The sequence below is a fragment of the Medicago sativa genome, chromosome 8, assembly GCF_051527215.1.
Source record: "Medicago sativa cultivar Bolivia chromosome 8, Bolivia_mono, whole genome shotgun sequence".
Taxonomy (NCBI): Eukaryota; Viridiplantae; Streptophyta; class Magnoliopsida; order Fabales; family Fabaceae; genus Medicago; species Medicago sativa.
In genome coordinates, this window is record NC_140756.1 from 89,853,818 (window position 1) to 89,875,202 (window position 21,385).

The 21,385-nt window shown below is 35.3% G+C and overlaps 3 protein-coding genes and 1 pseudogene across 3 annotated transcripts; 1 reads left to right on the forward strand and 3 right to left on the reverse strand.

Moving 5' to 3' along the window:
• Positions 1-2,245: 2,245 nt before the first annotated feature.
• LOC146903078 (uncharacterized) lies at positions 2,246-6,039 on the reverse strand. Its single transcript, XM_085734308.1, has one exon. The coding sequence runs from the start codon at positions 6,013-6,015 to the stop codon at positions 2,311-2,313; it is 3,705 nt and encodes a 1,234-aa protein (XP_085590434.1). The 5' UTR covers positions 6,016-6,039; the 3' UTR covers positions 2,246-2,310.
• Positions 6,040-6,443: 404 nt separating this feature from the next.
• Positions 6,444-7,796, reverse strand: LOC146903079 (uncharacterized). The gene has a single exon (XM_085737194.1). The coding sequence runs from the start codon at positions 7,794-7,796 to the stop codon at positions 6,444-6,446; it is 1,353 nt and encodes a 450-aa protein (XP_085593320.1).
• A 377-nt stretch (positions 7,797-8,173) lies between these two features.
• On the forward strand, positions 8,174-14,787 carry LOC146903080 (glycosyltransferase BC10-like). Its single transcript, XM_085731261.1, has 11 exons — positions 8,174-8,397; positions 8,771-9,261; positions 9,953-10,051; positions 10,555-10,655; positions 10,752-10,823; positions 10,948-11,038; positions 11,854-11,934; positions 12,814-12,873; positions 12,964-13,086; positions 14,150-14,188; positions 14,266-14,787. The coding sequence occupies exons 2-11, from the start codon at positions 8,872-8,874 to the stop codon at positions 14,398-14,400; spliced, it is 1,191 nt and encodes a 396-aa protein (XP_085587387.1). The 5' UTR covers positions 8,174-8,397; positions 8,771-8,871; the 3' UTR covers positions 14,401-14,787.
• A 4,790-nt stretch (positions 14,788-19,577) lies between these two features.
• On the reverse strand, positions 19,578-20,373 carry LOC146903081 (putative calcium-binding protein CML46; annotated as a pseudogene).
• Positions 20,374-21,385: the final 1,012 nt, after the last annotated feature.

The following is a 21,385-nucleotide window of genomic DNA, read 5'->3' on the forward strand; positions in this document are numbered from 1 at the left end:
AATTAATCTCCCCATACCATCAATGAATAATAACTTTATAAAACAATTCATAATTTCTCTTTTTTATACAAAATTAATTATAGTTTTTAATTTGTGTAAAATAACCAAAACGACTTATAAAATTAATTATGAGCTTCATAGTTATTACACGTTTTAAAAATAAGACGATTTTTTCTACTTCCATTCGAAAATTGCTCGTTACATCCAAATTTCTTTAAAATTTGTTGAGAATACCAAAATTGTCTTTTTGCATCTAAATTTTTAAAACTTATTTTTTTTTATCTCTCTATCTAAATATGCATTTGATCCGTCACAAACATTCATGGAGTGTGACCAATCTCAATGAAATCATGCTTCTTCAATAATGATTTTATGATTTTTCATGTTTTTTCTTCAATTTCATTGTCCCTTTGTGTTTGAAAACTGTTTTTCGATTCTCTTTGATTTCGAGTTTTTCCCTTGGTTTTAGGGGTATAGTGTAAACTGTCGTAACCTAATATTTTTCTTCGATTTTTTCTTTAAAAAAAAAAGCATCGATTTTAGAGGTTTGTGTGAATTAAGTTGTTTACATTTTAGTATATGTAAACTTACTCTCTGTTGGTGTATGCAATTTGAGTTGAGTTTAAGTACATGTACATAAACTCAATTTACACACATTATCGCAAACTTAGTTTACATGATTTACGTAAGCTGAGTTTATATAGTCTTAATTTATTGGATAATACAATGAATTATTTATTTTATTTTAAGGGTATGTTAATCATTTTGAAGTATAACTAGATTTATTTTAGGTGTGACTAGAAAAATTCAAATAAGACAAGATTTTATCATCTTTTTCACACACTAATTTATCCATATTTAATCAAGAAAATCACAATAGTTTGAGATAAGCTAGTTAATCGAAAGTAGTTGTCTCTTTTGCAAATAGGGTAAGCACTGTTGCATCGTGACATCTGCGTTGGCCGTCTCTTTTGATGTATACAATATTTTTAAGCAAAAAGAAAGTACAAAATGTTGAAGGTGAGATCCCAGCAGACCCAGATTCCTTGTTGTAAAAATATTACACAGTTTCACGTTGTAGCAAATCTTGGCCATTGATTTGTGATTGGACGGTTCAAATTATAAAATCAATTTTACACAGTAAACCGATATATCATTCGTCGACTGAAGATTGAACAACCAAGATCTGTTACAGCGTCATACTATAACAACACCAAATCTAGTTCGGTATCCCAACAACTCTAAATAACCCCAAAATGGGTATTACAATAACGATACACAAAGTGGTATTTAAAAACCAATGCGTAGCAGACAAATACACAACAACACAATCAAGCGAACTCAACCCAAGATCCAAAATCAAATTGCAAAAGAAATTAACGTGTAAAATCTCCAAGCATCATATCGAACAAGAGACGAGTCTGAATAAATTCAAACTCATCTTTTGAGGAATGGTGAATGAATCGACCGCTGACCCATGCAGATTTGCGAACAAACGACCCTTTGTAACAACAAGCTTAAAACACCCTTTCGAGCCAAACAAGACCATGACAATGAACAATCGAAAGAAATCAGTGACAACCGACCGACTCAATCATGTTCATCACCGACCACCGTAAAGTGACAAGTCTAAAAGAAATCGACCATTTTGGCTGCACCGAAGGTGGTTTTCAAAGAACCAAAACCAGAACCACCAAATCCAGTGTGTTTGTTTCAAGTGTAGCAAATTTATTCCTAGGAATAACATTCCTTGGAATATAAAGATAGGAATTTTATTCCAAGGTATTTAGAAAAAAGATGTTTGGTTAACATTATAATATTCCAAGGAACCTTAAAAATAAGGAATATAATAGGTAATTACATATAATTTTATTCTCATCTCCATGGAAACTTTATTCCCACCATTTTCTTTGGAAAAACTTTTCTATTCCCAGGAACATTTTATACCCGGGAATAAAATTTAGTAAACTTGTAACAAACGTAGGCATATGCATTTTTATGATTTTATTCCCGGGAATCTACAAATATAACTTGAAACAAACACACAGTAAGATCTCAAAGCCGACGACGAGCTAATCTTCTTTTACGACACGACGGCGAGCAAATCCTCACTGAAAATAGCAAAAACCATCCCTATCGATGAAACCCAAATCCCACAAAATACAAATCAATATTAATTTAATATAGTGTGGACATTATTTTTTAAAGGGTTGAAGAAAAGTGTACTATTTCATGCTTGTTTTTTTTTTTGGTGTAAAAGCTAACAGTTAAACAAAAAAAAGAAACAGGGGGAAAACAAGAAAAAGAAACTCAAGCTCTTGGGAATAAAACTCCCATGGCATCATTTCGCAGCATGTCTCGGAGATCCTCGGGAGCGGAAGAATGAACCAAGAACCGGTTATCAGAAGTTGCTCCTAGCTTTGCGAAATAATCCGCACATTGATTACCCTCAAGAAGTGTGTGTTGGATAGAGACATTGTAGGAGGCTATGATATCTTTGATGTCTTGAACGAGCACCGCATAGGCGTGATACTTTGAAACATCTCCTGTGATGAGCTTGACGGACAGTTGAGAGTCTGAATAGCAAATCAAGTCTTCCAGCCCCATGCTCACAGCTAGACGTAAGCCTGCTAGAATGGCCGAGAGCTCAGCCTGTAAAATACAATTCGAGTTCGGAAGGTAGCCAGAGAAGCCTGAAATAAATAATCCCGCATTGTTACGAATCAAGCCACCAAAGCCAGCACGCGCAGGTGACCCCAAATAGCTCCCGTCGACATTAAGAACGTAACAGTGTTGATTGCTGCTGTTCCAGCTGACAACACGAGCTGGGGCAGCCTCTATGCCGTCAGAAATGAAGCTGTGCTTAATAATGTCAGCAGAATTCCTGATGTTGATGCATAGCCGAGTAATTGACCAAGTTTCGTTGTTGAAACACATCTGGTTGCGGTGCTTCCATATCCACCAAAGACCTGCGAGGAAGATAAAGGAACGAGGGCCTTTGGTGCCGGTCTTAAGCCAATCATAAACACAAGTTGCAGTGAAAAAATCTGGGTGAATGTAACCAATATTCTGCCATATGCTACAAGAGTAACGACAATCCCGGATACAATGCATGAACGTTTCCTCCGCCTCACCGCATCTCCCACAAGTTGCAGAAGTAGCTATATGTCTGTGATGGAGCAAAGATAGCGTTGGGACCGCGTCATGACAAGCTAGCCAGATGAAGAATTTGTATTTCTCCGGTGCCTGTAGCTTCCAAATCCACGACCAGGAAGTTTGTAGAGATTCATTGTCCGAAGAATCCATGATGGACCGTAGCCAAGAGTAGCCACTTTTTGTGGAGTAGACACCATTCTTGTTGTGTTTCCAAATGAAAGTATCTTCAACCGTTGGATTGAAATTGGTATGGAAATTATTAACGGTGTCAGCAATTGTTTGGGGGAGGGTAGTGCAGATAGCTTGAGTGTGCTGGCCAGGGAAGGTTAACACATCTTTAATTGTGAGGTGAATGTCATGAATGTCAATTATAGGAACCAGAGAACCAAGAAAACCATGAGAGCACCAAATGCTAAACCAAAAGGAGGAGGAGCCCGAACCGGCTCGCCAAGTATACCCATCTTTGAGAACATTTTTTGCACGGATGATAGATGCCCAAGAAGGAGAGCTGGTGCTAGTGGCGTTGGCATGAAGGATGTTTGGCCCCGCCGAATATTTGGTAGAGAGAAGATTCACCCATAGTTTGTTGGTGGACTGAACCATGTCCCAAACTAATTTACCAAGGAGACAAGTATTAGCATCCCGAGCTGTTCGAATGCCCAGGCCGCCGAAACGCTTAGGGGTAGTGACTTTCTTCCAATTCACTAGATGAACTCCCTTGTTACTAGAGCCTCTCCAAATAAAATTCCTAGTATTTTGGTCAATACTATCACAAATGTTTTGAGGAAGCCAATTGATTTGCATGTAGTAAGATGGAATGGAGGATAAAACAGATGAGGCTAAAGCTAGCCTTCCTGTTCTATTTAGGAGCCGATTCTTCCATGATGCCAACCTGGTTTGCATTTTTTCAATAATGAAATGGAAATCACTTCTCTTAGGGCGGCCTTTGAGCATGGGGAAGCCGAGGTACTTACCAAGAGAAGTTGTGCTTCGGATGCCAGTGAGAGTGGTGAGATTATTGACTTTCTGGTGAGGAATCCCTGAAGAGTAATAGGCTCTAGACTTAGAAATATTAATCTTCAAACCCGAAGCCTTGCTGAATCTATCAAATAAATCAATGATGAAGCGAAATTGGGAGTTCGTAGCCTTAGTGAAGAGAAGAACATCATCTGCAAAAAGGAGGTGTGAAATCTGAGGTCCTCCATTAGTGATATGAATAGGGTCCCAATTACCTTGAATCACCGCATTGTTGATAGCGGTAGAGAGCTTTTCCATGCATGAGATGAAGAGGTAGGGAGAAAGCGGGTCACCTTGTCGAAGACCATGGGATGGCTTAAAAGGGGCCAATTTGTTACCATTCCATAAGAGAGAAAATGTGGATGATGAAACACAATGCATGATGAGCTTGATGGTGATGTCTGGAAAACCAAAATCGTGGAGGCAAGAGTTAAGGAAATCCCAGTTGACATTATCAAAAGCTTTCTCTCGATCAAGTTTAAAAGCGACATATCCCTTCTTCCTTTTTGACCTCCGCATGAAGTGGACAATTTCCTGCAAAACAATTGAATTGTCAGTTGTTCCCCTACCAGGCAGAAAGCTGCTTTGGTAAGGGCCAATAATATTGTTAAGGATGGGTCTGAGACGGTGCACTAAAACTTTTGTGATGATTTTGTAAATAATATTGCAGAGACTGATGGGTCGAAACTCTTTGTAGGTGGTAGGAGAATCAACCTTAGGAATGAGTGCAATGAGCGTGTTTGAGATCTCCGGATCAAAGTAACCTGTGTGAAAAGTTGACTGGACCATGTGATAAACATCATCTCCAACTACGTGCCAGTATTGTTTGAAGAAGATACAATGGAATCCATCTGGACCGGGTGCTTTGTAGGGTTTCATGGTATTGAGGGCAGCAAACACTTCATTCTTGGTAATAGGTTTGGTGAGAGAGGCTTTGTCGATGTCATTAATGGTGGGGTGGGCGCCTTCATGGAATGTGCGGTGATGATGATGTTGATTTCCACAGAAAAGGTTTTTGAAATATTTTTGTGCTTCTTCTTGGAGGGTAGTGCTGTCAGAGGTCCAAGTTCCATCAGGTAGTTGAAGCTTGTGGATTCTGTTTCTCTTCCGTCTAATGATAGTTTGAGCATGGAAGAAAGAAGTGTTTTTGTCTCCAAATTTAACCCATTTCTCTCTGGATTTTTGGTACCAAAGCATTTCTTCTTGGAAGAGAATGTGGTTGTACTCTTGCTGCAATTCTTTTTCAAGGAGGGTGTGTCGAAGAGAGTCAACTCTCTCCAAATAATTTTGGATGCCCTTCAGTCTATTTTCAACATGTTTCTTTCTTTTAAAGATATTGCCAAAAACTTCATGATTGAAAATGATGGAATTTTCCTGGACTTTAGCTAGAGCCGCCGTTGTGTTATGATTTTGAGAAGTCCAAGAGCTTTGAACCAAATCAGCATAGTCCTTGTGATCTATCCAGGCAGCTTCAAAACGGAAAGGCCTAGGCCCTCTGGCTAAGAGGAGACCACCAAAACGGGGGAGGAGGGGATTGTGGTCAGAGTGTAGTCTGCATAAAACCTCAACTAAAGCTTTAGGAAAGGAAACACGCCAATCAACATTTGCAATGCTTCTATCGAGTTTTTTGGATAAAATGCGAATACCATTGTTGTTGCGGTGCCAAGTGAAACGGCCGCCTATGGTTGTAAGATCAAGGAGGTTGCAGTTATTCATGAGATTGGAGAAGAGGGCAGCTCTATTATGGTGAAAGATGCCTCCTCTTTGATCGCTAGGGAGAAGAGTTTCATTGAAATCTCCTATGAGCATCCAAGGGACATCAAAGGTCTGGCCAATAGTCATAAGGTAATTCCAGAGGTGGGGGCGTTGGACATGGTTGGGGCTGGCATAGATACAAGTGCAGTTTGTGGATACATTCCCACGGCTCAGTGAGAAAGTGATGGAGTATTGGTTGGAATCAAGGACAATGGAGGTGTGATTTGTAGCTGTATGTTGAAGGAGCCATAATCCTCCGGATTGACCATTAGCTTCAATAATATGTACAGGGGAGTAACCATTATTGGACCAAAAAGAAGAGAGTCTCGCAAAGGGTACATGTGTTTCCAGAATAGCCATGTAAGTTGGACTATGTTTTCTGATCAAATCTTTCAAATGTCGTCTGGCATTGTTATTGTTAGCCCCTCTGATATTCCAAGAGAGGATAGTGGTATCGAAGAGAGCTTCCATAACAAACAGAGAGACTATGACCCGAAAAAAGAAAAGAGGTTATGTTACCATGTCCTCCTGATTGGAGTCATGATGCTCAACAATTTTGTCAATTTGTACATCATCATTATTTTGAATAATGTGTCTGCTGTCATCATCTGTAACAATAGGATTGCTTGTGGATAAATGAAGGTTGTTGCTACCTGTTTCAAGTTGTTGGTTGGGAACGGTTTGAACAGTTTTAACGGTGAAGGTTTTGTCTTGTATGGGGATGGATTTATCAAGGCGTGCATGGGAAGGTGAGGTGGGGACATGTGTATTGGGTCATGATTGTTTTCATCACTGCGCCTTCTTTTTGGATCAAACTTTGTTTTGGTAGACCGAGCTGTATCATTGGGTTTTGGACGTGGTGGAAATTTTGTGGTGTGTGGGCCAGGTTTGTCATTTAGAGGTGGGTGGGACAAAATATTGAATCGATTAGTTTTGTTTGTAGCGGCTTTGGTAGAACTAATGGCATGATTATTTGTAACTTTCTTTTTTCTTGTGACCAACAACCAATCCCCATGGAGCTCTTTAATCCCTTCATTATTACTAGTTATTTGCCTTTCATCAGGTGACAAAATAATTGGGGGAGTAGTTAATGCATTACCGTTTTGGGAAGCAGGACTTGATTGCGGCTGACTGACGACGTTGTTGTGTTGGGCTGGCTGTTGGCTTCCTCCTTGGTTGCTGTCGGCGGAATGGTTGTAGGGCAAATTAGTGGCAGTTGTGGTGATGCAATTCCTTCCGAGATGTCCGTAGCAACCGCAATTGGTGCAAATTAGGTGTAATCCTTCGTACTGTACCTTATACCAGTGACCGTTAACCCAAATTTTTCCAACCACCGGCACCGTGAGGTCAACTTCAACGCAGACTCTGGCAAATTTCCCTCTTTCTACTTTCAGCGTGTTAGTATCTACTTTGACAGGGCGACCGATTGCTGAGGCCATAGCTAGGAGGAAACTCTCATCATAGTAAACTAGGTTTAGGCCTGGGAAACGCACCCAAACCACGGTGCGATCGACTTTGGCATCCGGAGAGGCAAATTCTGGGGACCAGTGTGAAACTGCGAGACAGTGGTCGTATATCAGCCAAGGCCCACCAGTGATAACTTTTTCCTTGTCAGCTGCTTGATCGAATTTCACCATGTAGAAACCATTGTCGTTGTCCATGATTTCAAAACCTCCTTGTAGTCTCCAAATTTTTTGGAGGCGGTCTCTCATGATGTTGTAGCCGAGAGTCTTGCCTAAAAGTTTCACCACTATCGCATCTTTCCAAGGGGTGCATAATTCTTGGAAAACCTTTGGATCCAGATGGACTTTGGGGAGAAGACGGTTGCCATCTTCAAGTTCAATTCGGACGAGTTGTTTTTCGATCATATCCTCTTTTTCACGGATGGGTAAATCTTGGGAGGGGCCTAGGAGTTTATCACGGAAGGAAGGCTTTGGGGTAGGAGGAACGATGGGGTCAGGTAAAAAGAACTTTTATTGCTTCTCCTTCTTTTTTTTGTTTGATAGATATTTGCTTCTCCTTATAAAACCTCCCTAAAAAAAACGTATTTAAAATCTAGTATAATTTTTATTTTAAAATTACTAGTAAAATCTTAAAGAAACACCCCCTAAATTACAGGCACCTTTGTTTGTTTTTGAATAATATAGGAACCTTTTCAAAAAAAGTCTTTTAAAATTACAGGCACTGTGAAAGTATTGGGAAGAAAAGATACAATAATTATCCACCACCAATCACAAATCGTTGTGTGGCATTCATAATCCCAAACACCAACAAACAGAGTTTTGATCTTTTTCTTCCCAAACACCAGAAATTTAATTCAATTCAATTCTAATAGTAATCATTATTCCCCGTCTCACTAAGAAAGTTTTGATCTTTCGATTCTTCCAATCATTATTAGCAAGATTTGATTTGATTTACGTTAGTTAATCAATCAATCAATCTTCCTCAACATCTTTCGACGCATTCCAGGTACAAAAAGGGAATCTTTTGATTTTATTCTATTTTCTTTCTAATTTATGCCAGATTTTACTATACTATCTTAGTTATATTTCAATTTCAGTTTTTGTACCCAAATACGGAAATGGGGTTTTCTGGGTATGTATGATGATGCCAATTTCAATTTTTTTTTTTTACTAAAGTTTCTATTTTTATTTTTAATTGTTAATTTCTTAGGTTTTTACATGTTTCTGTGCATTTTATGTTGCTTTTGATTTCTTGTATATGTTTCTGAACATGTGGGTGATTATTCATTTGCTACTAGGATTGAATTTAAAGTGTAAGATTTAGAGGTTTAAGAAATGTGACTTATTCTTTATTCTTTATTATGTGTTTTTGTTTTCAGATTTTTCTGCATGAATCTATTTAGGATTGTTTGATTTGTGTGTGGACCGAAAAGAATTGTTTCTGGAGGTGAAAACTGTGTGTGATGCATTATTTAATTCGATGAAGTCGGACAAAGATTGGCGTTTAGGAAGCATGGGTGATATGCAGATATTGCCCGGGTCTCGGCACCGTCCCCCCATGAAGAAGCCAATGTGGATTATTGTCTTAGTGTTATTTGTATGCGTATTTCTAATAATTGCTTACATGTACCCTCCGCAAAGTAGTTCTTCAGCCTGTTACATCTTCTCTTCTAGAGGGTGCAAGCGGTTTTCTGATTGGCTTCCACCTGCTCCTGCAAGAGAATACACCGATGAAGAGATTGCATCGCGTGTTGTGATTAAGGATATTTTGACCTCACCACCGGTTGTTTCGAAAAAATCAAAGATTGCTTTCATGTTTTTGTCGCCTGGTTCCCTCCCACTGGAAAAATTATGGGACAACTTTTTCCAAGTAAGTGTTGGCTGCTTTACTCATCTGTTTTATTACATTCAAGCTTTTGTTTCTCAGTTATCGCCTTATCGGTTTGGAAGAAATTTGATGTTCCTTTTTGAAATATATTTATGACAGTTGTTTAATCACAGAATATCTGCCAGTTTAGTAGTATAGTTGATGGTCTGCATTTTTTTATCAGTAAAAGAATAAATGGTTCAAATTCATTTATTTGTTTTTGATGATTCTTAATGCTTTGTAAAGAAGTATTAACTTGTTGGGACCTGGGAGACTTTGGGAATTTCATTGATTTTATCAGAAAACTAAATTGGAATGGTTAATAAGGGGAGCCACTTATTGTTGCAACCTTAGCCGAAATTTATGCTTTGCTTGAAAATTGGTAGAGTTTCTCAAACTTGGGTAATGATGTACAAAGGATACTGTTGCATGGTTTATATACAGCATTTTCCAACATGATTCCTGTTCTTGGAAACAGTTGTGGCAATGATGTTTACGGTGGCATAAATATACAATGCAAGTTGTGAAATATGTTTTCCTAATATAATCTTCATAAATGTAGTGTGTAATGAATAAATATCCTGAACTTTTATTTGTTGGTAATTTCAATGGCTGATACTTGGTTGTCTATGCTTCTGAATCCTGTTCATCTAGCAATGTGCATTTACCTGGAAGATTTTCTCCTTTATGGCAGGGTCATGAAGGGAAGTTCTCAGTTTATGTGCATGCATCCAAGTCTAAACCAGTTCATGTGAGCCGTTACTTTGTCAACCGGGATATACGCAGTGGCCAGGTACATATAGTCTTGTTACTGTTCAGTTTTCTATCATTTGTGAATTGTATTCTATCATATGTTTGAGTTTACATGTTCTGTTACGGAAATCATACTTTAAATAGCCACATATGCAAACCATTGGAGATGCCCTTGTTTTGCTTTGGCAATCTAAATAGAAGTATAAAAATCTACTGCACTTTTTCTTGTTAAATATGAGATTGTAGCTTATGTTTTATTCAGTGGAATAAGTTTAACCTCATCTGGTCCAGTCTGGGTTTTAACTCCAAATTTACTTTATTTGGCTTGCATGAGCAATTTTGTATCCTCCTAGTTGATGTTTTGATTAATTTGTATTTTTTGAATTCATTGCTGATTTTTTTTGGTTCAAGCTGAAATTATTTAAATTTCAACTTTTTAGGTCTAATAATTGTAATACTGACGTCAATTGTAATTATCTGCCTTCCAGTAACCAGTAGTTTTCTAGTGGAGGTTCTTGTAACCCGTAGTCATGTCGTTTGCAGGTGGTGTGGGGTAAAATTTCTATGGTTGATGCAGAGAGACGGATATTGGCGACTGCCCTTCAAGATCCTGATAACCAACACTTTGTTTTACTTTCTGATAGGTACATGGTTATGAGATTGCTTATATTCTGTTCATGCTGATTAATTAGTTTTATTGGTTTAATTAATTTCTTATTTTTTTGCGTTGATTTTTGCAGCTGTGTGCCTCTATATCATTTTGACTATATTTACAACTATTTGATGCATACAAATATCAGCTATGTTGACTGGTATGTGAGTTATCAAGCAATATTACATAGCAGGGCTTTTTATTGAGTCAATAGTTCTTCTCTATGCTTTTTGCTATCAATCTGATGTCATTCGCTAAAGCAAAATTTTATCTTCTCTTATTAGCTTTAAGGATCCTGGTCCGCATGGGAATGGGAGGTACTCAGATCGCATGTTACCTGAAGTTGAGGTGAAAGACTTTAGAAAGGGTGCACAGGTATGTCCATGCTGAAGCCATGTTGGAGATAGAATTCAGTATTTTAAATATAAATTTTACTTATTTTTTATAGAATACGAATTTAAACGGTGTTTGCGCTAGCTTTTGAGAGCTTCTCACTTAAATTAAGTAGCCTCATATAAGTTGATAAGTGTTCATAGAAAAGCTCGATGAAGTAGCTTCTACAAAAGTGAGGTGTAGAAATTTATTACAACTTATAGTAGCTATAGAATCTCGAAGTCATCGTAGGATTTTGTTTTTTTTCTTTTCCTATTCCCATTAATTGCTTATTGAAAAGATTGTCCAGACCAGGGTTGCAACATTTTCAATTTTTTTAAAAAAAATTGGGGAAGGGGGAAATTTTATTAATCAAAGTGGCACTAATGGCCATTATACAACTGTCTCTGAGGGGATTTGAACTCAGTACCTTGAAGTTACAAGGCTAATCTCTTTCCACTGAGCTAGCACCTCAAGTGTGCATCATTTTACAATTGTCTTTCACAGTATTCCAACTGGATAAACTGAAGTTCCTATTTCTCCATAACTTTTCTTTCCAATCTATGACTTTATGTTCAATAGAGTTGACTAGAATATCAATTCTAGTGCATGGTATTAGTTGAGTCTTTTGTCATAAAAGGTGATAAATAAATTCTAAATAACAAAAATTACACTTGTGTGAAATTCTTTACACTAGCTCTTGATTGCCCAATCAGTATCACTACACCTCTATTTCATTGAGTGTTTTGTTTGATATACGTGTGTATGCATGTACCCAATTTAGTAGATTCATTTTCGTTGTTCAATTTCTTCTGCAGTGGTTTTCTATGAAGCGGCAGCATGCTGTTATAGTTATGGCCGATTACCTGTATTACTCAAAATTTCGGGCTTACTGCCAGGTAGATTTATTTTTATAAATTGTTGTCGTTAAAACTTAAAACAATTTCTTTAATCTCATAAAGGTTTGTTGACCATCTTTATTTCTGCTCTAAATTATCCTAGTCATCAAGCTAAACAAGTTTATCATTTCATTTAATGAGGTTATATATGCTGGGCTTCTGATTTTCTCTCTTTAGCATAGTATAAGGATGTGCATTTTGTTACTTAAGCTTAAATGGATTGTTCTATCATTTCAGTCCAAAATATGCACTGAAACTTTTATGCAAGATGTTATTGAAACATGTTGCCTCTGTTTTGCTCTACGATTTTATACCATAAAAAAAAAAAAGAATAGTAGCAGTGTAGATGTAACGAGTAACGACTACAGGTATGTAAACACATACAGGGAAATGCACAAACTACAAAGTGTGCCTCACAAAATTCTAAAAGGATAGCAAAATGGAAAACCAAGCGCATCATTACCTAGATATCAGGTCGATGTTGCGTAGGACAATATAGTGTTTCTTATGTAGTTTGTGAAGTAGAGTTCCTTGCAACGATTCAGGACTTCTAATCCCATATATGATCTGCTCCCTAAAATACAAAAGAAACTCCTTATTGTCCTAGGAGATATAGAACTGATGTGCAAATGATCTATAGCTAGTCATCTTATGTGCCAGTTTTATGGCTTAGATGGTTAAGGTGATTAATTTTGTTGTTGTGATAATTCAGAAATTTTAAAAATCCCTGAGATGAACTTCCATCCAAACTAGAAAAGCAACACCTTTTTGTCCCTAGAAAACGTAAAATGTATTTGCAAATTATCTATAATCAGTTATAGGTCCCTGAAGCTATGAAAGATAAATTCGATATTGATGTGAAATTTCTTAATACCACAGCCTGGTTTGGAGGGGAAGAATTGCATTGCTGATGAGCATTACTTGCCAACCTTCTTCCAGGTGAGAATTTCAACTGCAATGTATTTATTTCATTTTTTACATTAACATTTTTCAATCTCCAGTTAATCTAACTTATGCATTTGATTTTAGATTGTTGATCCTGGTGGAATTGCAAACTGGTCAGTAACCCATGTTGACTGGTCCGAAAGAAAATGGCATCCAAAATCATATAGGGCTCATGATGTTACATACGAGCTTTTGAAGAATATCACGGTATTGTTCTGCTAACATAAACTTTTATAATACTCAATATTCATTCCTTTTGGTTAGCAGCTAGGAAATAAAATACTTGTTGGCAATACATATGCATTCTTAGATATTAGCAGAAGCGAATGCGATTCTGGTTTAAAGGAAAAATGCAATTTTGCTTTATGGGACAGTTAGTGTGGGACTCTGGTTAATTTTTTATGACAGTTCATTCCTTTTTGGGTTAAATATGTTTTTGGTCCCTCCCTATAAATATACCAACTTTTTGTTATAGTCCCCCAAAAAATTTCCATCTTCACTTTTGATTCCTCCTTTTAAGTAAACTCGTATGTAAAATTCATATTTTTGAATCAAATTTTGCAGAAAAGTTTATGACATTATAAGAATTTCTCAAATTTTTTTTTTTTTTTTTAAGAAAGCAAGAATTAAATATGAATTGTTATATTTTTGGTGGTTAAAAATTCATATTTATTTCATGTTTTGTTAAAAAATTCTAACTTTTTTGGGGAGAGATTTTTACAATACACCCTCCGGTCACTATTATAAGCAAAAAACTACATTTTACATTCATTCAATTAATGATGTATGTAGTCTTTATTATAGACCACATACATCATTTAATGAATGAATCTAAAATGTTGATTTTTGCTTATAATAGTGACCGGAGGGTGTATTCTACACATTTCTTCACAATTTCATTAAAAAATACACGAGTCAACTTAAAAATAGGGACCAAAAGTTGTGATTGAAAATTTTATAGGGACTAAAAGTCGAAGGAAAATTTTAGAGGGACTAAAAGTCTAAAACGAAAAGTTGGTATATTTATAGGGAGGGACCAAAAACATTTTTAACCCTCCCTTTTTTATAATAAAACACCAAATCAAACTTTTAGGAGAATTAAAAGAGACATCAAGTTGGGGAATCCCCTTTCTGTAGTAATATCATTATAGTTATTATTTCTGGAAAAAGTCAAGTGTATTGCAACTGTGCAAGTATCTGTCCACTCATCATTGCCTTTTCATTTTTTCTTATGTTTTGCGGACATTCACTGTAATTTTTATACTTGCAGTCCGTTGATGTTAGTGTACACGTCACCAGTGATGAGAAGGTATGCTATATGAGATACTTATCTGATTTGTTGAGAATGAATGAACTGGCTTGATGAATTACCTTGTGTTTCTACAGAAAGAAGTGCAAAGTTGGCCTTGCTTGTGGAATGGGATTCAGAAGCCATGTTACCTATTTGCTAGGAAATTCACTCCTGAAACACTGGACAAGTTGTTGCATCTATTTTCCAATTATTCAACACCTTGGACTTGAATCCCCTTCAGCTAGTTTGATCGATTCTTTGGTCAGATAACTTGTTGCTTTTGGCCTCCATATTGGTTTCTCATATGACATGAGAGTTGTAAATTGCAGCATTGTTGAGGCTTGATCGCCTGCCGGCCGCATATTTTGGGTGCAAGGTAAACTGGCATTGCTAGGGTGGCCTGAGACATTGAAAGGAGGTTAACGATATAGGGTTGCTTCCTTGGGGATTGTTGGATGACTGAACTAATATTTTTCCCTTCCATTTTTGGTTATATAAGTTTTATATTTAACATGGTAAATTTTGGGGGAATATTATCAGCTCATCTAATGCTTGTCGATCTTTGTAAAACTTGCTTAAGTTGAAAATATACAACGCCTTACTGTCTCTATTCAGAAGTTCCTTTCTCGATTCTTACGTTTAATTCTTTCATGCCATATATGCTGCTTACCTTTTGTCAGTGTTTTTCTATCCTCCCTTGATGTCTGCCTGTTGTAAGTTGTAACTTGTATGTTTTAATTTATCTTTAAACTATGAATCTGAAATCTACTGTAACGTATATTTAGTTGAAGCATGGGTTTCTTTTTCGTATTGTTTGATATATATATATATATATATATATATATATATATATATATATATATATATATATATATATATATATATATATATATATATATATATATATATAAGGGTTATATTGGGGATGATGATCCATTGGCTAGAGATACGATGCCCCTTTCTTTCACCAAAGTGCCTTTTAGATGTTTTTTTTTTTCTTCTTCTTTCTTTCCGGCCTCATCCCTAAAGTGAAAAAGACCTGCCAAATTATTAGGATAATAATATAAGTTTGAAGACCGAACAAATAGGTTTAAAAAATGCAAGGTCTAATGACATATGGTAAACAAGATCACAACTGTGATTCATTTACTTCAGTTACAAGTAGGCATTTAGAAAAGAAAGGGTGCAATGAAGAAGGGTTTTTGGAGTCTGATATGAGAGAGAAAAGAGCAAACATGAACCAATGACAACTGCCAGCAAAACAACACCCTTCTTGCTTTTCAGGCAGCATGCCGGCAAGTCATCTTTGGCTCAAATCTACTCTCTACACTTTCATACAAGACACTTTCTTTCATCCAAAAAAACATTGATATTGAGATTTATAGGCTCTCGTATTTTCAGTTAACTGCATGCACATTGCACATGCAGCTGATCATTATTTATAGGTAGAGAAAGGGAACATAATGAATCCTACATCTCATCTCACAATTCAACAACTTTATCATTTTATTCCCAAATTCTTTCAAGCTATACGTGGCCTTTCATTGCCATGCCATTTCTTATTCAAAACAATCTTTGTTTCAGAATCAATTTACACTTTAGCTAATAGCTAGGAACAATAAGCATAAGTTGACTTAATCTATTTCATTCCACACAATTAGGTGATTGCATTAATGTATCTCAACTGGCACTTGGACATGCGCAGTTGACTAAATCTAGATTTTCCAGTTAAGAATTTGATTCTAAATCAAATTAATCGTAAAATTTTGAGTTATTTGAACATCTAAAAATTGACACCGTATCCAACATCATATAAAAATATATCATTTTTAACTACTGGTGTGATTGAAAAAAACAAAATTGTATCCATTCCGTATAAAAATACGGACATCAAAAGTGGTCTCCACATTACATTTCTTTTAAATTCCTGCTAGTGATACAGAATTTAGAAAAGTAAAAAGGAAAGTATAATTAAAGCTGAAGAGAAATACGTGTTACATACGTGTTATATAATTCATAGATGTGATAATTGAACTATAGTTATCGAAAATGTTGACTGTGTTATAGAAATGGTGCTAAGAAGAAGAAGAATAAGAATATTGGTACGTTGTTTCTGATGCAGTGTACTATCTGACCATGACACGTACGTTGCTAGGAGCATATGATAGAAATGCCCATACTATTTTCTTGTACAGTACTTAAAATTCAAAGTACCCAATCAGAAAATTAAACCAATAAAGAAGTCAAAATGTAATGAGAATCTGTTGTGAGATGAGTGAGAACAAATTCTGATTGAAGACATTGCCATATCAGAAGAATGGGGGTAGAGACACCATTAATTGATTACTGTTTGTTTTATACTCTATTCTATTCCCACAATAACAAGTTAATGAATGAATCATCTACGGTTTCAAGTGTGAGTGTTTAAGTCTTATATCCGGCACCCTTGTTTGTGTTGGTTTTGTTGTGTTTCGCTCGTGCGGTTGGTTTTTGTGCGGCTTGCACCCTTCCGTTGATTAAATAAATTTTGCAGTTTCAAAAAAAAAGTCTTATATCGCATATAGATAGATAAAGTTTTAGATTTATAATAGAGGCGACTTATTAACCTAATGTCTTAAGGTTTTGGATGGAGATGTGACATCTTCCTCTCTTGTGGTCATGGAGCATTTTTACTTGTTGTTTCTCCTGCACTCTCCGGACCTTATTAACCTAATGTTTTAGGATTTTAGGTGGAGATGTGGCGTCCCTCTCTTGTGACCGTGGAGCATTTGGATCCATTGTTGCTCCCATGCCCCTGAACTTTCCAACAGATCAACACCAAGGTCTGGCAAGATATATGAGCAGATGTTGACTATGCCATATTCGTTGATAAGTGAACAAACACTCCGGCGTATCTTAGAGGATCGAGTGGACACTAGTATTTGTACAAAGTTATGTACTCTCCCCCTCCTAGAATGAGTGATCTATTTATAAAAAAAATTATCCCAAAATGAACCACTCATTCAATTTGCAAAACAATATTAATTGTTTTTATTTCTTTTCAATTGTACTCATTCAAGTCATATCTTCCACTTTTTTACATTTCTATATTGATAAATACACTAATACTCGATAAAAATAATTCAATAAAAATACTATCAAATAAGTGATTCGTTCTGAGATGAATTATACAACTCTAACTCATTGCATATAGAAAAGCACATCAACTACTTTTATGTAATCAATTGTTGTATTTTTGTGTGTGTGTGTGTTTTTTTTTTTAAGAAACTAAACTAGCTCATTCAAATTGACACTAAAACTAAAGAGAATCGAACCTGAGACCTTGGAGGAGCACATTTCCAACCCTAAACCAATACCACCAGGCCAATCCAAGTTGGTTGATTTGTGTGTTCATAGAACCTAATTTGCTATTATAAGAGCAAATAAGTCAACTTTGGTTTGATTTGATTCCAAACAAGAAGAACGATTTTGGATAAGGAGCAGCATGGGAAAAAGTTCATAGCCACGTGGGGTCAATGTGTATCTGTTTGCTAACAATATTTTAGGGAATTAATCACTCAATCACATTTGAACACGTGTCAAAAGTTAAGGATTCCAACCATTCACAATCCATCTCTGTTTTATTATAAATTGGCAACAATATGGTGCCCAAAATATATAATACATCATGTTATATAGTGATGAAATGCAAGTGAGGTTGAAGTTGGATTGCTTATTCACTCTGAAAGTGTCTGTTATGAAGGCAGAGAGAGTAGATTTGAGCCAGGATGGCCTGCCGGCATGCATGCATTTATGGTGTTGCTAGCGGGACATCTTGTCTCACATTTGCTCACTTTCCTCTTATATTGGACTTTTAACTAAGTGTATCAAGTTTGAAGTAGAATGCATCAGTTATATATTAAGTGGGATATAGTTTTTCTGTACAAGTGGAAATCGAACTCAATACACTATGCACATCAACCACTTGCTCTAAACTTCAATAGTAGAGAGAGCACACTATATATGTCTGAGTGGGCAACTTTAATTTGGTTTATTAGCCTTATTCATGTACAGAATATATATATAGACACACACACACAATACAATTTCTCTGTCTTGATTTATGTTACGAGGACAAAAGACTATTTTTTAAACATAGACAATATGAAATAGTTTCTCAAAGTACAAATTAAATGCATACAAGAAGTTAAATAATTCAACCGAAAACCAATAATCTATTGGTCGAAAACAACAGTAACAAAATCATCATTGGATTCTTTGGGTACCGAATCTTCCATCATCCGAAGCTTTGTTTAGTGCTTGTTTCATTCTGTTTTGACAAGAATTGATTTTGATTGAATTTATTGTGCTAAATTGATTTTGATTAAAAATGAGTTTTAAGTAAAATGATTTTTGTTTGTAAAAGTGAGTTGAATTATAAATTTATGTGTTAGAATCAATTCTAGAATCAAAAACTACAAATAGTAGCTTCAAGTAGAATCATTTTAGTTTCGAAAAAAGAACTGAGTAATTTTTTTTTTTGAAAAAAAAAAGAATTATTATTTATCATTTACAACGTTAATGACTAAATCTTATTTACCAAAAGTGTCGGAAAAATAAAATATTTTTTTTTGAATTTTCTCTATTCATAATAGTGAGTGAGTATTGATTATTATTTAGTATTGATTTTTTTTTTGAAGGAAGTATTGATTATTATTTAGAATAAAATGTAAAAAAATAAATATGATTCTTATGTCTTATAAATAATGAAATGATGTTTTTTTTAATGAAATAATATTTTTTAAAATATAAAAGTCGATAAATAACTTTTTATTTTAAAAAATATCGTTATTTTATTAATTCAGAAAACAAATATATCAATACACTTTAATTTGAGAGTGTAACACAACCAAATTTTTTTTTTTGAGAGTGTAACATAGAAAGAAACTCCCTAAACAAAGTTGCTCATTAAACAAAGTTGCTTATCTATTCATTACTTAGAGTAGAAGTTTATTTTCTTCCGATGATCTATTGAACCTTGTTGATAAGTTGTTAAATATTGTTTCTATTCCTTTTGACTCTCCTCTATTTATTTAACATTTGTATCTCTCATTGAATATAAGCTTCAGTTTGCACTTATGCATAAAGTTCCATTCAATTACTTACATATTTGTTAAAATATTAACGTGTTTGTGTTTGAGTCGGTACTTTATAGAAAAACTTCTAAACAATTTTCTTTTTTACATAAACGTTACGAGGGGAAATAGAAATTAATTTTTACTAAATTTTGACTTAAAGAACCGGTAATTTCCTTTAATTATTTTGTTCAGAACCTTTTGGAAAATTAATAAGTTCATATCAACCTGCTTTTCACGTCATATTATATGAATATTCTTAAACATAGGAACAGAAAAATGAGCAGAAGAGGTTTCCCTTAAATAATAGACTGTTTCTTTTTTTACGCTATGAGTTTCTAGCGTGCCTTATATAGTTTGTATTATAGAATCCGAACAACATAAACACTTTAAAACCTCCAAAAACACGTTGAAACATTTTGGATTTTACAATCCGGATAAGGTACGCGAGAAGTTCATAGGATGGAAAAAATAATGGCCTTCAATGAATCAATTCTTCCATCTTGATTTTCATCAAAAATTTTGATCATCTTTTGACATTTCTCAAATTCTGACCCTTGTTTGTTTGAACCCTAAAATAATAAGAACTCTCTGCAACTCCTATGCATCAAATAAAATAAAACCGTCTTTGTTCTCATCAAAAGCCATCTTCACCTCCTCAAGCTTGGCCCATTCTCCTCAGACACTTCAAAAACCTCCTTGGAACCTTACTTTTCCACAAGTTTCTCTTTTACCGAGCTGCCAAAAAATCCCATTTTTTCCATCACCATTTTGACTTCATCTCTTTCAATGATCACACTACTTTCCCTGCCATCATTTGGTTCATTAAAGTCTAAAACCTTCTTCTCTCCCTTAACCTCTGAGCTACCAGAATGAATTTGGCAAAGAAGGAAAATCCGAAAACTTGAAAAGAACTTGTGAATTTGTTGAAAAACGTTAAGCATAGGAAAAATGTTCAACTTTGGAGCCTGATATGAGAGTGAAAAGAGCAAACATGAACCAATGACAACTGCCAGCAAAACAACACCCTTCTTGCTTTTCAGGCAGCATGCCGGCAAGTCATCTTTGGCTCAAATCTACTCTCTTCATTTTCATACAAGACACTTTCATCATGGAGATTCAAATAGGCTCTCATATTTCAATTTTCTATGCACATTGCACAATGCACATGCAGCTGATCATTATTTATAGGCAAAGAAGGCCTAATGGTATTGGTAGAATATAATGAATCCTACATCTCAAAATTCACACAACTGATAAAGTTGATTCCCAAATTCTTTCAAGCTATACGTGGCCCTACATTGCCATGCTATTTCTTATCCAAAACAAATCTTTGTTTCAGAATCAATTTTCACTTTAGCATTAGAACAAGCAAAAGTTGACTTAATCTTTCCTTCCACATAAGATTAGTTGATTGTATGTATCTTAATTTCTTGCACTTGGTTGACTCTAGATTTTCTTGTTAAGAATTTGATTCTGAAATTAATCATAAAATTCCTGCCAGTGATAGAATTTAGAAAAGTAAAAAGGAAACTGATTAAAGTTGAAAAGCAATGTGTATTACTTATATATCTTGCAGATCATTCAAAATCAATTATCGAAAATTGACGGTTATATACAAGTGATTAAACTAAAAATTATCGAAAATGTTGGCTGTTAAAATTAATTCTATTATACAATTGAAATATATAATGTGATCAAGTTTAGACCCTGGTTCTGGTTAGCATTTCATAGAAGTTCTGGTTTGCAATTTTTTGATTGTGTTACTGTCCATTATAATGTAGCATAGACTGATGCAATGTTAATATATGAGTGTGATTGACACATTTACAGTACTTACGATGCAAAGCACCCAATCAAAAAACCAATAATGAAGTCAAAATGTAATCAGAATCTGTGAGATGTGTGGGAATAAATTCTGATTGAAGACATTGACATATCGGAAAAATGGGGTAGAGAAACCATTAACTAATCACTGTTTATATTCTATTCTATTCCCATAACAACAGTAAGTATTACGACGAACGAATCAACACCAAAGTTTGGGGAGGGCATGCTACATAACTTTTAGAGGAAGCGTTGTGTGATCACAAGACTTTGG